Here is a 25,439-nt window from a genome sequence, read left to right as displayed (position 1 = left end):
CATCATCTTCTTTCATCTCCTGAGCTGAAAAATGCCAGTGTAACGCTTCCTGAGCAGTGAGCAGCCTGCAAATGCTAGCGAAAACAAAGAAAAGGTCCAACTCCGTTCGAAACAGATGAGATGATATGCATGTAATGACTGTGTAGTGTAGTACAAGTGTAGTGAAAGATTTATCCAGTAGTTAGTTAACAGTTTAGCAGTCGTTTCAAGCCTGTATGACTTCTTTCTGTGGAACACAAAATAACATTTTTTTTCTTTACAACTAAAGTCTTTCACTGAATGGACCAAAACATTCTTTTAATTCCACAAATTAAACAAAGTCAAACAGGTTTAAAACAGCATCAAGGTGAGTGAATGATGACACAATTTACATTTTATAGATGGGTATTGTGTCAGAATAGTACTTAATTAAAAATGTAAAGTGTTTAGCCAAATGAAATTAATCCATGAGTCTACTTTAAACTTAGGACTACGTAGTTGAGAGAAAACACTGGGTCATTGAATTCTTCTTTCCTGATTTATTGATTGATATGATGTGAATGTTTAACCTGTTCAATGATTTTCAGATGCAGTTCATAAACAGAGAAGAAGGATCTGATCTATACTGTGATGGACCGGCGATTGTGAAGAGTTCAGTCGACGTCTGCAAGAGCACAACAGTTATTTCACGTATAATATGGATAAGCTATTGAACACTTCAGTGTAAAGTGGAGAGAAACTATACTTTTATCTTGTAGTTTATCTTGAACTGTAACTCTGTCACTAGCAGGTTGTCAATCTATAGTGAGAGATCCTAAAATCACAAATATTATCTGGATAACAGCAACAAACCCTTCAAAGGTTCACTTACCAACAGATTCCTTTTGAGCCAAATCATTTGAAATATCAAGAAAGATATGTATATATTTAAGAAACTTATGATTTTTTTGATTCTTGAAAATAGCTCAATTAAAAGCTAATGCTGACTGAAAGATGTTTAAAACAAAAGGTAATTTAAAATGATTGACTGTAAAACAAAAACCTCACTTTTTCAGTTGTGACCGTCTGTGTTTTATTTTTTTATTTTTTTCTATTGCTGTTATATTTGCAACACATTTTCCAACCGAAAACTGTTAAAAATGATGAAACCAGCTGAACTCGTTGAAAGCTGTTGTGAAGACAGTTGTTATTGGATTAATTTGCTTAACATTTTCATTATTATTATTAGTAGTAGTAGTATGAGAAGATCTGCTCATATAACTGCAAAGGTAAAAATAATTGTGTTAAAGTTTTTTTAATTATTTCAAGAATATATTAGACATAGATGTGCCTTTTGAAGGATATAGGCTATTCATTAAATATAAATATGTAATGTAATGATGCAGTGCTGGGTAATAATGCAATGAATACATGCAATACATGAAACTGTTGAATTTTATACTTTTACTCCGATACATTTCTCACTGAGCTTGACTGTAGGCAATTACATGGATCTCTTGATGAGTGCAGCAGGTTGTATGGTTTTACGTGCACACCCTGTGGTTTTAGGGGGACCAAACCCATTAGATTAGATTCGATCTGAAGGGGTTAGATTAGACCCAGGGTGGGACCTCGTAAAGCTGGAAGTAGGGTGCAAGGTGGGTGTGTGGGGAGCAGGGGGCGCTCTAGATCAAAACCACAATATTTAACAACTGCGTTTCCAAAGATTGACTCACCTACACTCTTCACACTTCAAAATATAAATGTCACATTCAACAAAGTACCAGAAAGTACAACGGTGTTTTGGACATTTGAACCAGATTACTGTGTAAACATGAATTCCAGAATCATACTACATGTACCATGGTATTATCATCTGTTCCCTTTCACAGGGTTGCTGCACACTTTTTAAAGTCAAAGGCTTTTTAAGACCTTTTTAAGACCTGAAGAAATCCAAATTAATACTGTACATTGGGTGTGCAATATTGACAAAAATATCTTGATATTTTCAAAGTTTTGTTGATAATAATTAGAAGATATTTTACTGATTGTGTTTTTGTGCTGGTGCCATGGCTGGGTTACAGCTGTTGTTGACAGAAGACTCACAAAGATATTCATATTTTTTATATATTCTATGCAGTAGTCAGTTCACAGCAGTGACAGAAATGAAAAAAAAAAATTATTAAGGGGAAATATTTGCCACCTTAAATTGATATCCAGGGGCATTTTCACCAATATACAGACTTTTTTAGATGTATGCATCACCTTTTCTGTAAAATTCTAACATTCAAATTCAAATATATTAGAATAATAACACAATACCACTGTTACCAGTCAAATTAAATCATTAAATCAAAATCCATCTTTGCAGTGCAGAGAAGACACAGAAGCGGCAACTGCCATTAATATATTTACACTGCATTTACAATTGCATAAATAAAGCTATAAGATAATTGGGTTTTAAATATTTAAATATGAAATGATTTCTAATTTTAAAGTTTTAATTAAAGAGTTCTTTAAATATGAAACTAAAACCGCCAGTAGGTGGCGGCAAGTCACCCGGGTCAGGAGGTTTCAAGTTTAGTTTTTCAAGTTTAATTAATTTAAAAAGCACATTTAAAAACAAAGTGCTCAACCACAGAAAACCGTGGCCCAACCACAGAAAACGCTTGATCCCCTCTACGTTTGAGTCGGGAGTTTGGGACTAGAGGGAGGTTATGGTCACTTGATCTTAAGCTTCTGGAAGGGGTATAGGAATGCAGCAATTCTGATAAATAGATAAAATGATCAGTGGGGCCGAAAACTATCACCTCAGTTTTATCTGCATTTAAAGATAAACGTTTTGAGCAAGCCAAGATTTAACCTCATGCAGACGGATCATTTCTCTTGATAGGTAAATATATTTGGGTGTTGTCAGCATCAAAACACCAAAAAGGAAACACCATGTCTTCTTAAAATAGAAGCCAAGGGTAGCATGTGCAGCGAGAAAGAGGAGGGCACCAAGATCGAGCCTTGTGGGACGCCACAGGAGAGGTGAGCGACAGAAGAGGAGAAATTACCTTGACAAATTACAATAAATTACAATTACAATACAATAAATTACAATTATCTTGATCAGAAACTTTCTTTTCGATAAATAAGACTGAAACCACTTGAGGACAGTCCCTTTCATCCCCACACATGACTCTAACCTAGAAATTAGTGTGGAGTGGTCAACAGTATCAAATTCGGAAAAAATATTCTCACGGTCAAGGCTTACAAAGCCTGTGGGCACGCCGCTTCCTCCCTGCATGCCATGGCGTTGCTGCAGGTCCACCAGGCCAAGGACATGCACAAGGGTAGTACTGACCTCGCCCTCCGGGGTACGAAGGTTGTGGCTTGTGCTGTCGGTCTGGCAATGTCCACATTAGTGGTCCAGAAGCGCCATCTCTGGCTCAACCTGGCTGATGTGAGGGAGAACCGACAAGTCTCAGTTCCTAGACGCAGTGGAGAACTTCTCCCAACAGTTCTCTGCCGCCCAGAAGCGATCCGGCACATCCTACCCAGATCCTCTGCCTGCTCGTCACCAAGGGTGTCCCCAAGTGGCAACCTCCCTGTCTCTCTCTTGAAACCAACACAGAAGTGAATTAAACGGAAATTCATCAACTGGCCGCTTGAGGCTGGCTGCAAAAGTGAGTCAAATCTGTATCTCCCCCATGTTGAAATGCCCAACTTTACAGCAGAAAAAAACATGTTTACAGTCTGGAGCAAAAAGTGGCTTTGGTCTATACAGCTAATTTTGCCCTTCATGACAACTGTGAGGGGGTATAACTGTGTTATAACTCATCCGTTTAAATTATATTAAGCCTTAAATTTCTGCATAATTAAGGGTGTGTCCACTTTTGAGTGACAGGTGGATTCCCGCTGCTGTGGTCATTAGTCATCATTAGCCATTTGTCTGCTGTCTGTTAGCCGTCACGTTACCTCAGCTCATTGTCTGACTGTAAAAATAAATAAATTCGGGAGTGACACGCTGCCAAGATGGCGACGGTCGGCTACGCCCACTTTAGGCTTCAAAAACGGTCTTCAGAAACTTACGGGTGATGTCACGGACACTACGTCCATATTTTTTTACAGTCTATGGGTGTCCCCCTGCCGCCTCCGCTCCCGCTAGGCTTCAGCAGCAGCCTCCACCCAGGCCTCAGCGTGGAGCCCGTCTCAGCCGCTGCCAGGCCAGGTGGCAAGCGTGAGAACAAGTGACCCTGAGATGGGCAACCCAGGGATGGAGGAACGAGCTCTTTAGGAGATGGTTACCGCACCACTCCTTCCCCCGGAGGAGGGCTGAGAGGAGAATCCTTGGTTTGTTTCTGTTTCTGTTCTGCCGCTGGCTCCCCGGAGTCCAGTGGTACCCACATTTAAAAAAACAACAACAAAAAAACAAAAGCAAATTCCTCTGTTCCTGGGTCCCAAGAGGGCCAAACTGGCGGTGTGCGACCCTGCAAAGCCTTGCCACCCTAAGCCCCCTCGTGTATCGCCAGTCGGCAGCCTGGTGTGGTTCAAGGACCCGACTACGCCTTCTCATGCAGAATCTCCTAGAAGAGATTCATGGCCATTGGGAACTACAATAAACATCACATTTTTCATCTTTATTTTTCCTTGTATTTTTAATCTGCATAGTCCTTGTGTTTCAATTGGTTGTCCATTGTAGGCTTTGATGGGAACTGTACGTTTTTGAATTAGAGGTCTTTCTTTCAATGCTTTCACATCTCTGATGTTAATTAAATTAACTTTTGCACCCGTGTCTAACTTAAAAGGCACTAGTATTGTCCCATTAGCCACAAGAGGAACAATCCACTTCGGAGACTTCACTGAATCCTCACTGGAAACACATTTTGCATCATCCTGATTTGTATTCTCTTTGGACACCATATTCCCATAAAATGAGTCACTCAAGGAGTCACTGTCATCTGCCTCCTCCACTACATGCACTTTATTTTCCCTCTTCATGTCTTTTGAAAAACACATTTTTGCAAAGTGGTTCGGGCCATTACACTTCAAACACCTTTTACTGAAAGCAGGGCACTGTCAGTTGTTATCTGAGACGTTGATAAGAAACTTCTCTCAGTTTCTTATCATAGATACCAAAAACAATCTGATCACGAATCACTGAATTGCCTTTTATCTTGAGATCTATAAGAAAGCAATCAAAGGCCTCTCCTTCATGCTGCATTCGCGTTCTGAATACATATCGTTCATATGTCTCATTCTTCTTTGGCAAACAATGAGCATCAAATTTGTCCAATACCTTATCCAGTTTCTTCTTGTCTGCCTCTTCCTCAAAATTAAAGGTGTTATAGACCTCCACGGGATCAGCTACAGCAATGGTAAGCAACAGGGCAATCTTTCATCCACAGCAGCTCCTTGTCCAATAGCGGCAACATACAACTCAGATTGCTGTTTGAAAGTCCTCCAATTTGCATCAACATTTCCACACAACTACAACGACCCCGGTTGTGTTCTTCTGACCCCACTCCTGGTACCATGTATTGTTCAAGAGACAACAAATAAAAAGAAAAGGTATGGCCGGTGCTGGCGTCTTTATTCCACGTGGAACATACAGCAAATCTCAATTACAACTCTCTTCTTTGAGAAAATGCACTTCATCTTATACAACACATTACTGCCACCTGCTGGACTAAATCAGTACTCATCACACAATAGATTACTCATTACAAACACCATAATTTTGTTCATTCAGGCCGATTTGAGAACGCACATGAAAAGAAGAGGCGGAATTTATCACAGAATATATCCAACATCATATCCAATCACAACCGATCATATCCAATCATAACGTGATGGAGGCATTGCCTCCTGTGACTTTCCCTCATTCAGTTTGTTCTTAGTTTCTGTTTTCATGGACTTTTGGTTTGTTACTTTCAATCACATGTGTTAACTTGTCTTAGTTTCCCACCAGTCATCAATTGTCATGGACACTCATCTAATCATCACACCTGTTCGTTATCATCTCATTATCACTGTGTATTTTAGGGTACGGTTTTCACGACAATGCTTAAAACGGAGATGTTTTTCCTTTGAGTTTTTCGCGTACAGACAACACCATTGTCAAAACGATCCCCATTCACAACATAGACAGTAAAAGAAATGGACACAGCGACCCCATTGGATTCAACGGAGAAACGTGAAATCAATTAGAAGCTCTCACTTCCTGATGGCTGAGCGTACTGTGCAGACTCAAACTGAGCTTGACGACGTAGATGTGACGTGAGCAACCCGTCTGACTTCTAGTAGCTGTGCCAAGAGAAATCTGAATCATTCCCTTCCGAATCTCGCAAAGACGGAGAGTGTGAGTAGGATGTGTCCATGAGCTAGGAGCAGGAGCAACTTTTGCTAAGTATTCCGATTAATTATTTTGTCATTTTGCCTCCACGTCCCCCCGATTGCCCGCGAGCTTCTCCTCCTGTCCATACGGTAATCTCTCTACTGTGCGACAGACGAGTCGCGTGGTTATGACGCAATCGTTAGCCTATTTTTACAAAAACTGCTTCTACGGGGCCATAACATAAGATACAAGGTAATGGAGCCTTTTATACATTTTCGTGTTTCTTTAGAAATAAATAATGGACAAATGGAGTCTTTAAACGCCTCAGATGTAAAGTTATTCGCTGTCAAAGTGACGGCAAAATGAATGGGAGTCAATGGAATGCTAACAGCAGGTGATGGTCTGCTAATCAATGGCAGCGCCCGGGGAAAGCTTCGGTTTCCGGCTGATGGATTACCCCCTTGATTCACACGGATCTGCGAAAACGACTAAAAACGCTGTATTCTGCTGCCAGGCCATTAGATGTCGATGAAACACTAGACTGAAGTGCACCCCACTTCCCGTGCCCCTCGGGGGAAGTGCACCCCACTTCCCGTGCCCCTGAGTGTGTGAGTGAGCGAGAGAGTGTGTGCGTGTGTGTGTGCAGGCGATGACTGGTCGGGAAGCAACTAGTCTGACATGTTTCTTTCTTGTCAACGACAGACAAGATTTTAGGAGTCAAAATCGCGTAATCTGACACAGTGACTATCAGACAAAAAAAAAATAATGTAGCCTAGTCTGAACCAGGCATTAGGCCTTGTACACACTTAGGCCACATTTACACATCCGGGTATTTAGAGAAACGAATATTCCCCCCCTCCGGTTTCAATAGCGTTTTTAAAGAAAACGCCGTTTTCAAATGTATCCGGATTAATGTAGACAATAGTATAGCCTTATTGCTCTGTTTTACCCTTTCAGTTGTTTTTCGTGTTTGAGTAGCCAATAGACATGCTGATACTTTGCAATCATCTCGTGCATTACCAGAGTTTGTTTTCATTAAAGAACACTTTTTGTTAATTGAACCCTTTTTGAACTCTCCATCTTCTTCATAACACCCCCATCACACGGTTTAGGAGGTCTGTTTAAAAGCAAGCCTCCCACTGCAACTATACCAGCGGGTGTCGCTGTTGGACAGTGTTACTTTAGAAAAACGAGTGATTTTTACACCTTTTAATGTCACATTTTGTAATATTTGCATTGTTTTAGTTGTTATATGGATTATTTTCTCCTCCAGTATTTGTTTGTCACCTTTATTCACAGTGGGATAAAACTGAGCACATTCATAAATGGTAATTCAAGAAGAGAGATTCAACAAACAGAATTTCAGCAAGGCATCATTTGGTCCATCAATACATTTACAAAGGAAAAAAAAAAATACACCATGCAGTTTGGTTAAAAACTAAATTGAATTCAAGCTAATTTCCATTAAATTATCCGCCTAAAATAATGATAAAACCTGGTCTGTCTAAAAGAATCTAATTTTGCAAAAAAAGAATATAACCCTCATACAAAAGCACATAATGAAGAAGTAATCTTCCCTGTAATGTCCAAAACATGGCTTCAAATGCCCTTTTTTAAGCATATAAATCGGTACAGTACATAAATTGCTACTTTGGTACGAGATGAACCGGCCATCTCTGTGAAAAATGAAACATGAATAGACTTTATTTGCTTTCTTAATAAATGTCACTACAGTGTTATTGTGTGTGTGTGTGTATGTGTGTATATATATATAGTTAGTATCAATTCTATATATAACAAAAATGTGTAGGCTTGGAAAAGTCATGGAAATATCTCATGTCGGTATATTAGAAGCAGTTTGATGCTGGTTTTAACAGAGACAGAACTTAAATTCTTGCATATTCTTGTTCTCTCCCTTCTTCCAGTAGTGATGCATTATATTTCTCCTCTCGTAGTGTGCTAGTGCAAGTTATTGCATAGGTCAAGTCTTATCATATGTTGGTGTCTTTTGCAAGCACAGCGTATCCACACACACACACGCGTCTGCTCAGTGTCAGGGCATCGATAGCTCAACAGCTGTTCATTTTGCGCCGAGGACGGACTGCATTCTTCCCTCTGTGTGAGTGCGTTTAATTAACAGGGTTATTGGGATCTTGTGAGTCTGTGATGGGAGGTAGAGCTTCATAAGCAGGTAAATCTGTGTCGGGCTCAGAGGCCGTAACCGGACGCTCCTCGAGTGACAGGATGTCGATGGACTGGACGGACTGACGAATGCTTTCCTCGTATGTGGGAGGCAGCTGTGGTAAAAACAGAGATAAAGCATGACTTAAACATATGTTTGACACACAAGATAAATGCTGAAAAAAGTGATTCTGCTTGTGTCACACATTTTTAGTGTTTAACCAAAAGTACAAAACAAAGGTGCTTCACGAATTGCATTTAGTATTAAGAAATGATTGATAACTATTGAACATAATTAATAATTTAAAAAACAAATGAGAGAACCTGCCCAAAATTCCCTTTATAAATCCCAGTCAGTGGAAAATTGTGCTCACATTCGTCTCCACCCTAAAATAACCATATATGGAGCTTACAAAGCCTAGTTTTACTATGCATAGCCTCATCTGCATATCATTTGCATATGCATATTCATCCATGTGATACCATATTTAACGGTTTAAGACGGTATGAGATACGGATGTGCCGTCACATTACATTGCTTAAAATAATTTAGTAGCTTATCCTTGCCTTGTTTTTGAATGAATAAATCAAATAGTATAAAATGCATTTCAGAGAAAGCTTTTCTCAATCTTTTCCACTGGCCAAATAGTATTTTTAATTGCTTTTATATTTTTAATGGAAACCGATAGGCCTTATTGTGCATTATTGATCATTCTCAGACCATGAGCTCTGCTATTATCATGCGCTAAGCAATCCTCGCCGTAGTTAAAACAGTAAAACACAGCAGGCCACAGGAAAAGTGTTCAAAAGCAGCGCATCCACTACAAATATTTCTGTTTATTATAAAATGGTGTAACTTTTCGGTAATAATTTCATGTAAGTGCTTAACTCCATTAATGAGAATGACATATTTAATCTAAATGTGTATATCAGATGTAAAACATAGTTTAAATCATTCTTTTATTATAACTTTAACTATAAAGCTTTAATGATCATTCCAATTCTGCGAGAATAGAGACAGTTGTGACAGTTGTGATTTGTGACAGTTGAATGATAAAAACATTGACAGCCAATCAGAATCCTTCCTGTTTTAAAGAATCACACCAATGGATGATAACATTGGACCCAAATGACAGACTTCATGTGCACTTGCGGTCTTGTGGACTTACAATGGCCGCTGCGAGTGTCCCATTTCAGGTTTCAGAAGGGGGCGCCAATAACGCAAGTAAAGCAGCATTACGTCAGGAAAGCGTGAACTCGGAGGAAGATCGCACGGGCTCAGGGTTCCATTTGGGACAGAGCCATTCTTTTTATTCTACACTTGCACTTCAGTTCCACTGTCTGCATCCGAAAGCTGAAGAACGCATAAAGAGGTATGAAGGCAGCAAGGCACATCCGAATCCAGACAACTTCATCTGATCGATTTTTGATGGCAGCATAGATGCCTATGATTGATATCCCACAATCCTGTGCGTTCCAGTCTGTGATGGTTGAGTTAAACAAATAAATCTGGCATCTGGAAGTTGCCATTGGTGGTCAGTTTGTGTGTAAATATACGTTTTTAACAAATTTCTCCACTTTTGATGTCATTTCTAGTGAGAAATTACTCTTGTCGTAATTAAATATTCGCTTAGTTTTCACCAAAGCTCGCTCTATTTCTCTCTATTTTCGTGAGGCACCTTCATGTGCAAACAAAGTCATTGGCCGATAAAGCAGCGAGGCAAGTCAGTCAGTTGCCTAAGCTTTCGGAAGCGGCCACAATTGCAGGGTGTGGTTGGAAGTGGGAAGAATGGGAAGAATTCTGACTGGCTGTCAATGTCTTTTATTGTTCATCTGCTGGGGGAGAAAATGGTGTCAAAGTGATTCCAGCAATATCGTTCCTATGTGTCAGGATCTTTATAGTGGTGGTGTGGATTCTCTAGCAATGACCTAAAAACCACTAAGAGTACCCTAGCAACACTGTAGCAACCTTAAACCAGTAGAGTGCGCCAGTGCCCGCCCACTCTTTCAGCAGCGTTGGTTCCGGAAGTATTTTTTACATCCTTTTCTCCCATTGGGATTTCAAAAAAGTCTTTGTTAAGGCGTTATAAGGTTATATTTGGAGGGGGGGGGAAAGTATTAGAAAATTGGACAAATAGAAAAAGGCACAAGAGTGAAAGAACTACAATCCCATGAGGCATTGCGAACAGGATAATCGAATTAAAACTTTATTTAAGTTTATGGCAAAATATGGCATGTTTTGCTTGTTTCGACTCTCTGATTGGTGGAATTTTCTGTACTGCATCATGGGTAATGAAGTTTTCACCGCAAATTCCTCTGTTCAACATGATTATTTTAAAACTAAGTTGAAATACTGCGGGCTGACGGCTTCAACAGAAGCAAATACCATTAGTGAACAAACTTGTAGCTCACAGTCTATCAGTTATCATTAAAAATCATTATCATTCCCTATGGAGAAAATGAATAGAGTTTTTACTTCCATAACCCGACTGTTGCACTCTATAACTGCCCACAACACACTAGCATCATTTCTTTGTGAAAATATCAGTTACACTTTACTTAAAGTCTCTATGCATAATGCATTATAAAACAAAATCATAAAGTACGTTGTAATGCATTAAATCATTTCAGAAATAATTGTAACCAAAGTTAAAATGCATTATAATATTTGCACATTCTTTGTTACATCTGAAATTGACTGTGTGTCATGTGTTTTCCTGCATTATACTTTATAAAGTTGTAACAATGTATTACAGTATAACTTCGGTGACGATTATTCATGAAATCATAGAATGCATGATATGGTGCATAATTAATACATTAAAAATACTTTTACAATGCATTATACATAAAGGCTTTCAGTCAAGTGTTACCAAAATATATATTTTCTTATTATGTAATATTTCTGCAGCTTAGCAGGTCAGTACCTTTCCACAAGATAAAGACCTTTGCACTATGCTAATTCATAATACAGAGCTCAACATTTATTTAAACAAATTCAGCTAGTGATATTACTGCCATTTTATCTGTCTCTCCTTCGCTATCTCTTTATAATGTTTAATCTTTGAGCTCCGAGCCTTTCCTTTAGCCTCCTAAAAATAAACAGAGCTATTATAGGACAGACAAAACTGTGGCCTTTAGATGGAGAACAAGCTCTCTTAGCTCAGGAATATGGTTAATTGGTGAGAGATCGATCCACCCATTGAAACTTGGGAGAGTGAAGGAGAGGACAGACGGACAAAGAGCCGTTCTCTCTGCCAATGTTTACCTTTCAAGACAGTTATTATGTTTGATGTGCATCAATTTCCCTTAGTGTGTGTACTCATGCGTTTCCTGGCACAAAGTCAACATAAAAGGGCCATGAAATGCGGACAGCATGCGTCACGGCATCAGCGCAGGTGAGGGATACTGGGCCTGTCTGTGCGGCAGTGAATGGCCATTTACATGACATATGATCATGTTACGGAGCAGAAAATGGAGGGTTATTCATATTGAAAACCTATTGTTTCCTTAATTTAGTTAGACTACACCTGCCGTAGATAACCAGCTTATACTGCAGCCACACACTGCTAATAGACAACACTGTCATCGCTGGCCTTCAATAAAGCTACTACTGCTTAGTTGCCAAACATGAATATATATATTTTTTTTTTTATTTTTTTTTCATTTGTAATGACCAGTCATACTTGTGTAACGCTCGGTTTTGGTTTCTGTAGGGAGTTTTAGTTTGTAACTTTGTTTTCTTTTTGTTTCTATGGATTCTAGAAAGTTCTCATTTGTCGTCATGGCAACACATTGTTTGATTGATTTGAACCACCTGATCCTTGTTTAGCTTTTTAGTTACTCTGTGTATATACAGCCCTCCCTAGTGAAAAAATAAGCCTATACTTTAATGTAATGTGTTATAATATTGAGTTACTTTTCATAGAAAGTAATGCCTTAAGTAACTTTTGCGTTACTTTTTCTCACCTGGGCTGGGGGTTTTTTTATTGTTTTTTTTTTAATAACAACATAAAGAGAGCAAAAGTTATATTTTTGGCAAATGTAAAGGCCCTTTCACACCAAAAGTAAAATTAATAAGCTTTAGCCTTAAGGAAATGCAAATTCACTACTGTACAGGCGTGAATTTGCATTTCCTTCAGCCTAAAGCTTATTAATTTAACTTTTGGTGTGGAAGGGCCTTTACATTTGCCAAAAATATAACTTTTGCTCTCTTTATGGGAACACATGGAAAAGCAAAGTAACTTACCTTACTTATTTGAAAAAGTATCTTAGGTATTTTGTTGTCAATTTAAAAGTGATGTGTTACTTTACTAGTTACTTGAAAAAAGTAATCCGATTACGTAGCTCAGGTTACTTGTAGTGCCCCACCCCAACACTGAATATGACTTCTATGGCTAAATGAGTCACCTCTGTCACAATAGGTCCGCCGAGGCCGAAGCGGTCGGCTATCATCATGTGGATCTGCCGTTGTCTGTCTTTCTTGCGCACACTCTCGTACGAGGGCAGACGAGGATGAGGAGGCTCCACTGAGGACAGGTAGTAGCTGCTGGGCACACCGATGAGGAACAAAGAGCCCGACTGACAGCCACAAGCAGAAACAAAACTGATGAAATGAGGAACTGAAAGTAATGACGACAAGCTTTCACCCTTTACCAATGTTGTTCCAAACCTGCATTCCCGTCAAGACAATGACAACATACCACAAAAGTGAATATCTTTCCATTCAGGAAAAGTATTTTGGTGCCTATTGGTCATACAGGTTTATAACGACATGAAGGCGAGTAAATGACGGCAGAGGGTGAAATACAGTGTTCTTTCATAGCGCTTACCTGTGCATTGATGTTCTCATGACCTGTGTCGTGTGTTTGCTCAAAATCAGATGAAGCAACTAGAGTCTGTCTGCTGTTGTAGTACTGATGAGGAGCTTCCTGTTCAACCAAGAAATGACAAGCCTCTGTTAATACACTGTGAAAAAGAAACCTGGCAGCTGTGGGTGTCAGAATAATCCTGTACAAAAATACAGTAAAAATGTAAACATTTACAGAATGACCTGTACATTTTACAGTATAAACCTGTAATTTACAAACAAGAACATTGCAATTTAAACTGGTAAATCCATGACGCACACTAGTACTTTGTACCTTTAACATGTACTGACAACCACCATAATAACAGTTGGTAAAAGAGGAATCCACATGAAGAAGTTCATCACACAAACACAAAACACCATCATGCTAACACACAGACACTATAACAATGCAATAAACATTCATTAAACAACGGAAGATGTCAAATAAAACCCAAATGTGCGTAACTGGTAACAAAAATGAAACATAATTATTTAAACAAAATACTTTTAAATGTGAAGTGCCACACAGGGAATTATGGGAATGCCAGTTTATAGTTTTTTGCTGTAATTTATAATTTACTTCTAAAAAACAGCATTTAACAGTATTTTACTGTAAAAATGACATGAGATCTTTTACAGTTTTTTCCCTGTATATAGTACGAGAACTAACTGTTAAACTATAAACAGTTTTTTTTCTGTAGCGTTTTACAATATTCTACAGTTTTTTTTCAATTATTATTATTTATTTTTTTACAGTGTATGACATTTACCGTTCAAAAGTTTGGGTGAGATTTCTTTATGTTTTTGAAAGAAGTCTCTTCTGCTCACCAAAGCTGCATTTAGTATGTGATCAGAAATACAGTAAAAACGTTAATATTGAGAAATATTATTACAATTTAAAATGTTTTTTTTTTAATGTGAATATATTGTAAAATGGGTCCCACTTTATATTAAGTGGCTTTAAGTACTATGTACTTACATGTACTTACATTGAAATTAATAATTTGATACAATGTACTTATTGTGTAACTACGTTTTTACATTGTACTTACATTTTAAAAATTCCTGCATGTAATTACAGCTGTAATTAATTTATGTAATTACATTTGTAATTACACAGTTGACCCTTCCCTTACACCTTAAACCTACCCAATCCACCTCACCTGTCCCTAACCTTACCCGTATCACACCTCAATAGCAGCAAAAGTGTTTTACAATACAACATGAACACAATAAGTACATTGTACTTATTTTTTGCCACTTAACGCCACTTAATATAAAGTGGGACCGTAAAATGTAATTTATTCCTGTGATCAAAGCTGAATTTTCAGCATCATTACTCCAGTCTTCAGTGTCACATGATCCTTCAGAAATCATTCTAATATGAGGATTTGCTGCTTTAAGAAACATTTCTGGTTATTATCAATGTTGAAAACTGACTGCTTCATAGTTTTAGCTTTATTGTCATTTCCGGAGCTCAACCACCAGCATAATAAGTTACAATGTTTTCATATTGATTGCTAGTCAAACCATAAGCAATCTTGATTTAAAGTCTCACACCCCCGTCTTTGTCTTCCGCAATGTCTCTCCTCCTCTTCCTACTTCTGCAATGTTAGAGCCAGACCTCTGGATGGTCATAAATTACTCCGCTAAGGAGAAGACCACCAAGCAACTTCCTCAACGGCTCCCTCCCCTCCCATCCAGCGCTAGATTAGGCAGGCGGGCCCCGCGTGAGGCCGAGGAATTCCTCCAGCCCAGCCGGACACTCAGTGAATACCCCACACCTAAATAGATGCCTTTGTGTCCCGGGACAATACAGTGTCTTACTGCGTCATCAGGGTGCTGAGTAACAATCCCCACACTGGCGTTTTAACGGTCTTCCTCTGTTTTGCACCCTTGTTTCTGTGGCAGGTACTACTAAACGAGCGCACTCCCTTTTACAGGCCCATATGTCACCCGGACAAGTCAGTTAACAGTGTTACAAGTCATTAGTGCACTCATTGGCCAAAATGTGCAGAAAAGGGTTGGAAATTAACCAGGGCTTGAGGTAAATGCAAGCAACAAAATGCCCCTTCATGGTTTTATTTATTTATTTATTATTATCTGTTATTTACATCATTTCACATCAAGAAAAAAATAAGAAATTATATTTTGGACAAAGAAAATTAAACCTGTTTTAAGAACATTAAGACGTTATTTTCTTTACAATTACTTTGGGCGACAAATTTCTACCATTACTGTGTGGGGACATTTTAATTTGAGTGAGTTATTCACATTATAATTTTTTCCTTAAATACTGTAATACATTTTACAATACATTTTTAAAGGCAGTGCAACAAATTCTACCATAAATATACTTTATCAATGAAATATTGTCACCACGGCAAAAAAATGTACGTGTTTTAAAAAAAAATAGGCTTCATTTACTTAATGTCAAATATAATTTCTTGTAAATTTGGGTACAAAATATGATACAGATGAGATTCAACTTTATGTAAAAAAAAAAAAAAAAAAAGTTTTATCTTGCAATAATAAATGGCTGACTGTACCAAAAAGTGCACGTTTTTAAAAGTTTTGCTTTAAAGTACATTTTAAATCATGTTTTAATAATTATTTTGATGTGTTGACTACCAAAGCAGGGTAACATACTAAAGTACTTGATTATAATTTTAACTGTAAATGCATTATTCAATATTACATTTAAAGTATATTTTTATTTGTGTCAAAGACAAGAGAAGAAATTATGAAATTAAGATGAACTTAAGTCAAAAGCAGTTCAGCCAATAGTATTTAATGTAAATTTAAACTATAATACATTTTCATTTCAATTAACATGCATTTAATATCAGTTCACACTGATGTATATTTTTAAAAATACACAAAAAATATACAAAAGTATATTCTTTTAAATAGACCACATGCTTTGTGTTTAGAAATTGTTAGAAAAAAGTTCCCCTCTTAAAGGTAAAAAAATGCCCCTGTCAATCAATCCCAGTAGGCAAATATCGTCCCTTAATAGAAGCCGGGCCCGAATCTGAGACACAGCTGACGTCTTGGACTCAAGGCAAGAGCTCCTGACAGCTCTGACATCACTCACAGTGACGTACTTTGACCTTTCCCATCACCCCTCTTATTCGGGACACCGGGAGACACGTTTAGTAAATGTGAGGTCAGGGGTCACCTTCCCTCGCTGGTTTTCCCTCTCAACAGTCTCGGAGTCCCCCAATAAGAGAGACGTTCTTTTGTTTGCTCCTCTGATTCAGGCAGTGTGAAAGAGCAAAAAGCGTGTAAAATCAGCCCTGAAGTCGGGGGAGGACCTCTTCAGCGGTGTGCCTTTTTCAGTGCCTGACCTAAAGTAAAACCTTTGTCTCCTGTGATCCCCCCCCCCACCACCACCACCAAAACACTGAACCTAACGATCAGATGGTGAAGACCCCTCAGTAAGAGGACATAATGTCTCAAAATGAGTCGAGTTTCTATAGGAGAGATGATAAAAGAGTTTCACTTGCACTGGCCTGCATAGATCAGCATGAATTCCATGTTGGTCCAGGCTGGTTTATACTGGTCTAGCTGGTGGACCAACACAGTCATGCTGTTTTCAAGGAAAACTGAGCTGGTGTAGCTGGTCCACAGCATGCAAACGTGACCAGCAAGTCTTAAAGGTTTAAGAATCGCCACGCAACATTAGAGATTTACCACGTTAAAACCAGATTTCTTCTTCAATGCAAGTATGAGATTATTTCATCATTTAATTATCCACAAGGTGAAAATCATATTTGACTTGTCCGATCATTTCGTCCGCTTAAACTCCGCCCCTTTCTTACAATCGCATTCAGCCGATCTGCTGCCATCCAATCAACAACCGATGGATTGAATCAAGTCCCGCCCTTTTTTTTCAGTAATCCATTTCACTCTGATGTACGTCACAATATGGAAGAAAAGAGCTGATGCTACTTCTGTTTCACTGCGACTTTAAAGAGCATAAACAAACCATGGAGCATCTATAGACAACAGTTTGCTACAAACTGACAACTAGTTGTTAAAATGTCTTTAAAGAGGCCATACAGTATTATATGCATTTTCTAAGTCTTGATTTTGTGTTTGGGCTCTACTCGAATACATTTTCATGCTTGAATGTTCAAAAAACACATTATTTTTATCATATTTGACATTGTTGCAGAGGAAGAGCTCCTTTCTTCCAACTATGGTCGCAAGTTCCATAGTTATTCGCATACATAGTTCAATAAATCGATGTTTCCCGAAACCTGTGTGGTTTGAACGACAGCTCTCGACCTGTAGTTAGAGAAGCAGAGTTTCTTGTTTGAGTGATGTGTGGACTCAATAAATCCTTATCTTGAGCAATAAATAAGCAAGCTGAGATTCAATCTGTATCTTTTATTTTCAAATACACAAATGTCATTTATGTCTTTTAGTTTGTCAAGAGATTTAAAGCGCCGTTTTTGAAGAGTGCGCATGTGCGAACGTGCTCTAGTACGTAAGAACGAGCCTATGATTGAATCTGGAAATAAAGCGAAATATCTACGAAAAATGAGGAATAGTCCTCAGATGCCATGTCCGTAATTTATTAGCAAAGATTCTCGCATTAATTCAGTCTCAAACAGATTCATTAAAAGAAGTTATTCCTTCACTATGTGTGTGGCATCATTAACCAACATGGTTGAACAACAAAATTGCGACAATACGGTTTCGGTTACGGTCGTGATGAGCTAGTTGATTTCTTCAACGATGCATCCTACTATAGTAGTTAAGCAGCGAGTAATGTCGTTGTACTGCTCTGATTGGTCAGCTGGATCAGTGTGTTGTGATTGGTCAAGCGCTATGAGCATGTTTGGGAAATGTCCCGCCCCTTACCATAACCGCGAGTTTCAATGCTCTACTAACTCACTCAACCAGGCCCCGCCCCCTTTATCCTGCGTATGAATTATTTAAATGAGGAATTTTGTGACGTGTTCGTTCCCGGAAGAAAACTCAAGACTACAATGGAGGCGTTTCAGGGAGTTCAGAAACACATGCAGATATAAAGAAAAACTCCTGCTGGAGGGACTTTGCAGACCTTTTTCATGCTCAAAAAGCAACTTTACACACTAAAGAGAGTTGAACATGTAAAAAAGCAGAATAGATCCTCTTTAAGCAAAACAGCAGTTTCTTGTTCACAGCCTTTGCTGTGGTAAATCATTTCAGAAGTGACTGCTGTATATTGTGCATACATGCAATGATACTTTAGGTCAGGGGTGCACAGTCTTGCTTCTGGAGATCTACCTTCCCATAAAGCCTTCAATGAGGTCATGTAAACGCATTAAACCGTTCTCCTTTATCAATTTAGGGTCATAAACGATCGACAGATAGATTTATGGACGATTTCACCCGCATATAAACACGTTTACCAGTGTTCTTTCGTCTTATTGAAGTGCACATGTGTGATATGTGACAGGAAAGCGTCCTTAAGCACATCCAACCGGAGCAAGTGTTTTGCGGTGAGGAGGAGCAAATATACTGTCCATGCTGCGGATATATGGTACAGTCGTAGAAATAGCATGCATGAGAGGAAAATGTGAGTCTTTACAAGTTTCTCGCTGACATTTAGCAAAACTGGGGGTTTAATGCTTTGTTTAACACCACAACTCATATGCAGTTGAGAGCTGCAGGGATGATGTTTTTCTGTAGGCCAAAAGCCAGAAGCGAGTTGCATTTTAGCATTTTATTGTTTGGGACATTAAAGGGATACTTCACAGATTAGCATTAAGCTGTGTATCAGTAGATACCCGGGAGTATTTTTGAATGGCCGTGCTTCCCTCCCTCATGTCCCCCTGAGACGAGAGATTTCTGTATTGTGTGTCTGGAAAAAAACCTCAGATGACGCAAAAATCATCATTTAGCATCATCAGAGGCTCTTTTGTCCAGAGGCGAGAGACTCCAGCCAGTAGGAGGAGCTCGTCCCGCATGTCTTCAACCCGCCCATAGGGGGATCTCACGATAAAACGGCGTCTTTTCAGTTTCGAGTCGACTAGTGGCCTAGTTGTATCATTTCTTCCGATACTGCCCTCTGTAACCAGTAGGCGTGGCTTGGGAGTGGCCTCGTAGGGCAGCAAACCAAGTGCATTCTGGGAGTTGTTGTCTTTCATCCACATGAGTCAAAAATACATTTTCTGGCTTTTCTCAGTCTAGAAGGCTCCAACTTCTAAAATAATTTCACATCTCTACTACATAAATGACCCCATTTAAATACACATTCATCTTTCCAGCGGTGAAATATCCCTTTATATCCCAGCCGAACAGTTAAACTCATCTACTCACTAGTCGCTTTCACAGCCCTATTGTGAGCCCCATCGCACGCTTGCAAAACTATTATAACTCCAACTTTCAAGCTTAATGAAAAAACTTTTGACTTCTGCCGATTATATTTAGGTTTCAAAATTCATAAAAGTTGTGTTCATTTGTGAAGATTACCATGATAGGCAAAACGTGCAAGAGTCATAAACCTTTGGTCAGATCACAGAGATTATTCACTGCAATAATCCAAACGCCAGTGGAAAAATCAGGATGATGCTTCACTTTCAGTTTGGCAAACTGCAGTGAACCAAAGACAGCCTCAAAAACACGGTTTGATATCGCTGGTGTTTCTGACGTCACAAACTACCTTGTAACCAATCAGATCAACGTGTGATCGTCAACCAGTGGATCTCTGAGCTGGTGTGAGTGAGTGGAGGCGGGGCTCATTTGCATATTCATAGAACCACGTATACTAAATGAGGCAAGGGTGTAGAGTTACATTCCAGCTACTTTAAGGCATGAAGTTTTTTTTTTTCAATGAAAAAACATTGAAATATGTAATCTCGAGAAAGACGGGTCTCCAGGAGTGGGTCTCAGAACCATTGATTTAGTAAGTTTAAATATGGTGGTCACTCCCGAAACTTTACTGTGTGTATATGGTCAATTTGGTGTGATCTTTGACACTCTAGCTACACTAGACTCACATATTAAGAGTATTACAAAATCTGCATTCCATCATCTCAGAAACATTGCAAGAATTAGGCCCTACCTTACTCTACCTGACGCTGAAAGGCTTATTCATGCATTTGTTACTTCCAGGATTCACTATTGTAATGCACTATTTGTTGGTTTACCTGCTAAATCAATAAAACGGCTGCAGTGCATCCAGAATTCAGCAGCACATACACTTCACCACGTCAGCACATTACAGGCGTGCTTTATAGCTTGCATTGGCTTCGTGTTCAGTCGCGTATTGCTTTTAAAACTCTCACACTAACACACAAAGCTATGCATGGAATAGCCCCTTCTTATATCTGTGACTTAGTAAGCCTGTATGCGCCTTCCCGTTCCAGTTTCAAGAAGTTGTTAAAAACTCATCTCACGTCACCCTGGACCACAAAACCAGTCACATGGGTCAATTTTGCTGAATAAATAAGCTTTCCATTGATGCATGGTTTGTTAGGATAGGGCAATATTTGGCTGAGATACAGCTATTTTAATATATGGAATCTGAGGATGCAAAAAAATCTAAACATTGAGAAAATCGCCTTTAAAGTTGTGCATTTATGTTGGCGATTGTGCAGCATTCACTCACAAAAATAAATGTTTTATATATTTACGTTAGGAAATTTACAAAATATCTTCATGTAACATGATCTTTACTCAATATCCTAATGATTTTTGGCATGAAAGAAAAATCTATAATTTTGACCCATACAATGTATAGTTGGCTATTGCCACAAATATACCCGTGCGACATGTGACTGGTTTTGTGATCCAGGGTCACATATAGACTGTTATGATTAGTGTGTTGTACTGTAATGATTATTTTTGTACTTCTGCGCTTTGGGTTTTAGAAAAGCGCATTATAAATAAAATGTATTATTATTATTATTAATTGTGTGTGTACATTTACCACATGCCTATCTTCACCACAGGTTAACTTGGCAGACATGTTTTTGCATTTCCTCTTTGTGGAGGCAGTTTCCCTGTGGTACTGAGATAAGGTTAAAGTTCCCTCAGGGGGGAAGATTAGGGCTGAAAGTGATCAGGAAAAGGAAACGCTGAGGATGAGGCATGACTTCAGGCTGAAGTGTGAGCAGAACACAGCAGATAAACGCTGCACTCTCTCCGTCTAATCTAACATCTGCTCTCACGACACATCCTGAGGACTGGACACATTAAAGGAGAACAGCTCTGGCGTGAGGTGAGGTTTCACAGCCCACATTGGAAGGTTCCTGCACTTAACTCTCTGATGCTGTTCTTTTTATGTTTAGTTTTTTTTTACAATTTTTTACTTCATCGGAATGGTACGAAACTTGGTAAAGGTGAACACACAAATATTTATGGACATGATTCGAAAAGTTTAAATGGCCCTGAAAAAAATAGTCACACTTGTGCTCCTCATGGTCAAAAATGACGGCATTGGAAATGAATGGGAGACGAATTTCATCTAGTGGAAACGTTTGGTACTGCGGCCAAACAAAATCTTAACGAAAGTTTATTTATTGAGATATCAAGCTCAAATTTGGAACACAACTTGTATTCCAAAATGAGTTCCAATTTATGGCTTTGATTTTCTTGCAGTTTTAGTGTAAAACATGTTTTTGAAAATATATATTGAATATCAAAATTGAAAATAGTATTTTTGTGCATTTTTCATAACTATAAACGTAAAATTCTCTAACATTTTTAAGTTCACTTTTTAACACTTTTTTCACTTCAGCAATAATCTGCCAAGTGTCGTCTTTGAAAAGAGATCAAACTCAAGTCTGTGCTCTAAAGCATTCAGGATTTACGACAGTTTAAGTTGGAAATGTAATGCTTTATGCTCAAAAAGTGAATAAAATTATAATTACATTTATAAATACAGCGTAAAAATAATTCAGTACCATAAAATCCCCTAAAAATATAAAATATTGAATAAAAAACATTATCGAACTAAAATATAGTGCATTGGGAAAAAAGGGTCATTTTTGACCGAGACGCGAGGGTTAAAACACCAATAAATTTTCAACAAGTGTGTTATTAATTTTTTTTAATGTTTGCTTATAGTGTACTAAAGAAAACCCATAAAAGTATATGGGTTACTACTGTATAATTCATGAAAAACAAAACAATGATAGACATGAAACGGCTCTTTTAATTCTTTCAAATAAATAATATAAAATTGCATTAATTATTATTGCACTGACCAAAGTGTGTAAAGGGAGAAGGTTACTATAAAAACATACATTTTAACATTAGACGTTACATTCTGATGCTATTGTTTTATATACAATTGTTCTATATGCAGTTTGTAATGCAATTAAATCAGAACTAACTATAATTAAATGACAGAAAAAATAAGAGTAATCAATTACTTTATATTTTCAAATAAGGAAAAGTAATTAAATTACAGTAATTAATTACTTAGTAATGAGCTACACCCAACACTGAAAGTTAATATAAAGGCACTAAATTACAACTGTCATTACAAACGTGTATTTACAAATATATTTAAATACATGAAATACATCTTTCAGCAGAAATTACATTAAAGTATATTTCAGTTTACCATAAACGCTTGTCATTAGGGTTAGGGTTAGGGTTAGGGTTTCAAAGACAATATATATATATATATATAACATTATGAAATAACATATAAAGATGTAGTTTTGTTCAATGTTCAACTAATTGCAATTTAATATAAATTTAAACTATTATACATTTACATTTAATTGCAATTAACATGCAATTATTGTCAGAAAACATTACATTTAAGTATATAATTTCAGCAATAAGTGTTTTTATTTTTATTTAAAAGTGTACGTGCGCAGACAGCTTTACTCCTCCTCTCAGTTTGAGATTTGATTACTGTGTAACTTTTCCAGGGCACTTGTGACCATGACAGTCAGGGGAACGGTCACGCTGTATTGTGCTCCTCTCTAACAGAACGGCTTGTTTATCTGACTCACGTAAACCTGCACAGTTTGTGCTCTTCACAGTCAAATCTTTGGGTTTATGAAGCTTTCTTGCTTACGTTGCTTGAGTTTTTTGCTTGATATCGCAGTCCAAACTGAGTCACAGTGTTTGCCGAAGCACATGGCGAAGCTCGTGAACGTTTAGCACAGTTAAGAGAAAGATAATATGTAATCTCTGATTGTGTGTCAGCGTACTGAACAGTGGGAGATGTTCTTCATTCGCAAAAAAAAAAAAAAAAAAAAAAAAAAAACTAGGTCAGCTGTAACTCTTTAACTACATTTGATACTTTCATTCGCCCTAAACCTGTCCAGCATCTGATTTCATGTCCTATTGGAAAGGAAAATCCCAAATGACATCTCATTAATATCTCAATTGTCCCTCATAGGAGATGGAGATTTGGACGAAGTTTTGTTTTTCCCTGAAGTTTAGGAAACATGTCTCACATGTCTCCTCTAAAGTTTCAGAAATCTCAACAATGTCTCAAATGTCTCAAAGCCATATATATAATTTCCCATTCATTAAACTCTATGAGCTACATTCATTTCCAAGCCTTAGGTTTGCAGGAGAAACACCTGACCTGAGGCACTTAATGAAAGTATGAAAGCTTGGATGAATGGGATGTTCCTCACCATGTCAGTGCGAGATTCCTGATAAACCCTCATTTTGCAGCAGAGAGGAACCTTCCGGTACAGGATCAACAGCAGCACCACGATCATGAAGAAGAACACCAGACAACAGACTGGAGAGACACAGCAGACACGAGCACGTCAATCACACGAGCTTTCGGAAACACTCTCGCTGCTGCTTCTGCTGTTTTTAACTCATCTAATGTACATGTAGACTCATAAAGATTAAAAATAGGCACAATTTAGAACATTTAGCCTAAGCATAAAGCATGAGTCTTTACAATCTTGGCAAACATAATTTCTGCAATATATATTTATATATTAAGGTTTTATATATACATATATATATATATATATAATTACTTCTATTGTCTTTGAAACATGGTTAAAGTGAGCTGCATAATGACAAGCGTTTATGGTAAACCGAAATATACTTTAATGTAATTTCTGCTGAAAGATGTATGTCATGTATTTAAATATATTTGTAAATACACGTTTGTAATGACAGTTGCAATTTAGTGCCTTTATATTAACTTTCAGTGTTGGGTGTAGCTCATTACTAAGTAATTAATTACTGTCATTTAATTACTTTTCCCTATTTGAAAAAGTAAAGTAAGGGATTAATCTGAATTTTTTTGTCATTTAATTACAGTTACTTCTGATTTAATTGCATTAAATATATAGAACAATTGTATATAAAAACAATAGTATGTAACGTCTAATGTTAAAATGTATGTGTTTATTGTAACCTTCTCCCTTTACACACTTTGGTCAGTGCAATAATAATTAATGCAATTTTATATTATTTATCTGAAAGAATTAAAAGAGCCGTTTCATGTCTATCATTGTTTTGTTCAACTCGAGATTGAAATGTGTTTAGAAAGTAATTAGAAATCCAATACTTTTATAGAAAGAGTAATTAATACAGTAATCTAATTACACCGTTGAAGATGTAATTAGTATCTAGTAATTCATTACTTTTACAGTAGCTTACCCAACACTAAACACTGTGGGTTTACAAACCTTTAAGATATTTTACTGTAATTTATGGTCTCAAACATATACAAACAGAAAACACTACTTTTAAACATAATAATAATATTTTTCCAAGAAATTTTACGACATCATCAGCCCAATTAAGACATTTAACACTGAGAAATACAGTATTTATATGGATATATTAGCACGTCTGATGGTGATACTCACACGCGCCCACGACGACTGTCCGCTGGTCCGCAGAGAGGCTCGAGCTGGAGGCGACAGTTGGGGACACAGTGCTGGACATCTCTGACAACAAATACAACTCTTCTAACAAGCTGTCTCATAGTAAGCCATCACGAGAGTCCTCTTTCCTTCTTCCCAGCTTCATCTTCAGACACGAGTGAACTGAACGTCAGTCACGACTCACATCCTAGTCCTCGCGAAGCGGCAGCGGACACTGTTGCCATCGGTGAATGGACGGAGAATCCTACTATGGCGAAGGCGTGGCTTGTGAATACTAACGAAGCTCGTGACTGGACGCTGC

The 25,439-nt window shown here is 37.9% G+C and overlaps 1 protein-coding gene across 1 annotated transcript; it reads right to left on the bottom strand.

The window, feature by feature from the left end:
• Nucleotides 1-7,562: 7,562 nt before the first annotated feature.
• LOC311067704 (uncharacterized protein) lies at nucleotides 7,563-25,354 on the bottom strand. Its single transcript, XM_084089732.1, has 5 exons — nucleotides 25,121-25,354; nucleotides 23,918-24,027; nucleotides 13,294-13,392; nucleotides 12,872-13,042; nucleotides 7,563-8,577 (listed from the first exon to the last, which is right to left on the bottom strand). Exons 1-5 carry the CDS (start codon nucleotides 25,197-25,199, stop codon nucleotides 8,410-8,412), a joined length of 627 nt encoding a protein of 208 aa, XP_083945858.1. The 5' UTR covers nucleotides 25,200-25,354; the 3' UTR covers nucleotides 7,563-8,409.
• Between the last annotated feature and the right edge of the window lie 85 nt (nucleotides 25,355-25,439).

This window comes from Abramis brama (genome assembly GCF_963993115.1).
Source record: "Abramis brama genome assembly, chromosome: 1".
NCBI lineage: Eukaryota > Metazoa > Chordata > Actinopteri > Cypriniformes > Leuciscidae > Abramis > Abramis brama.
This window is presented reverse-complemented; position numbering and strand designations above follow the sequence as displayed.

Coding starts and splice junctions, on each gene's coding strand:
- LOC311067704 (XM_084089732.1), bottom strand. CDS start 25,199: ATGTCCAGCACTGTGTCCCCAACTGTCGCCTCCAGCTCGAGCCTCTCT. Junction 24,028..25,120: donor GACAGTCGTCGTGGGCGCGT/GTGAGTATCACC, acceptor GTGTCTCTCCAG/TCTGTTGTCTGGTGTTCTTC. Junction 8,578..12,871: donor GCGGACCTATTGTGACAGAG/GTGACTCATTTA, acceptor TTTTTACCACAG/CTGCCTCCCACATACGAGGA.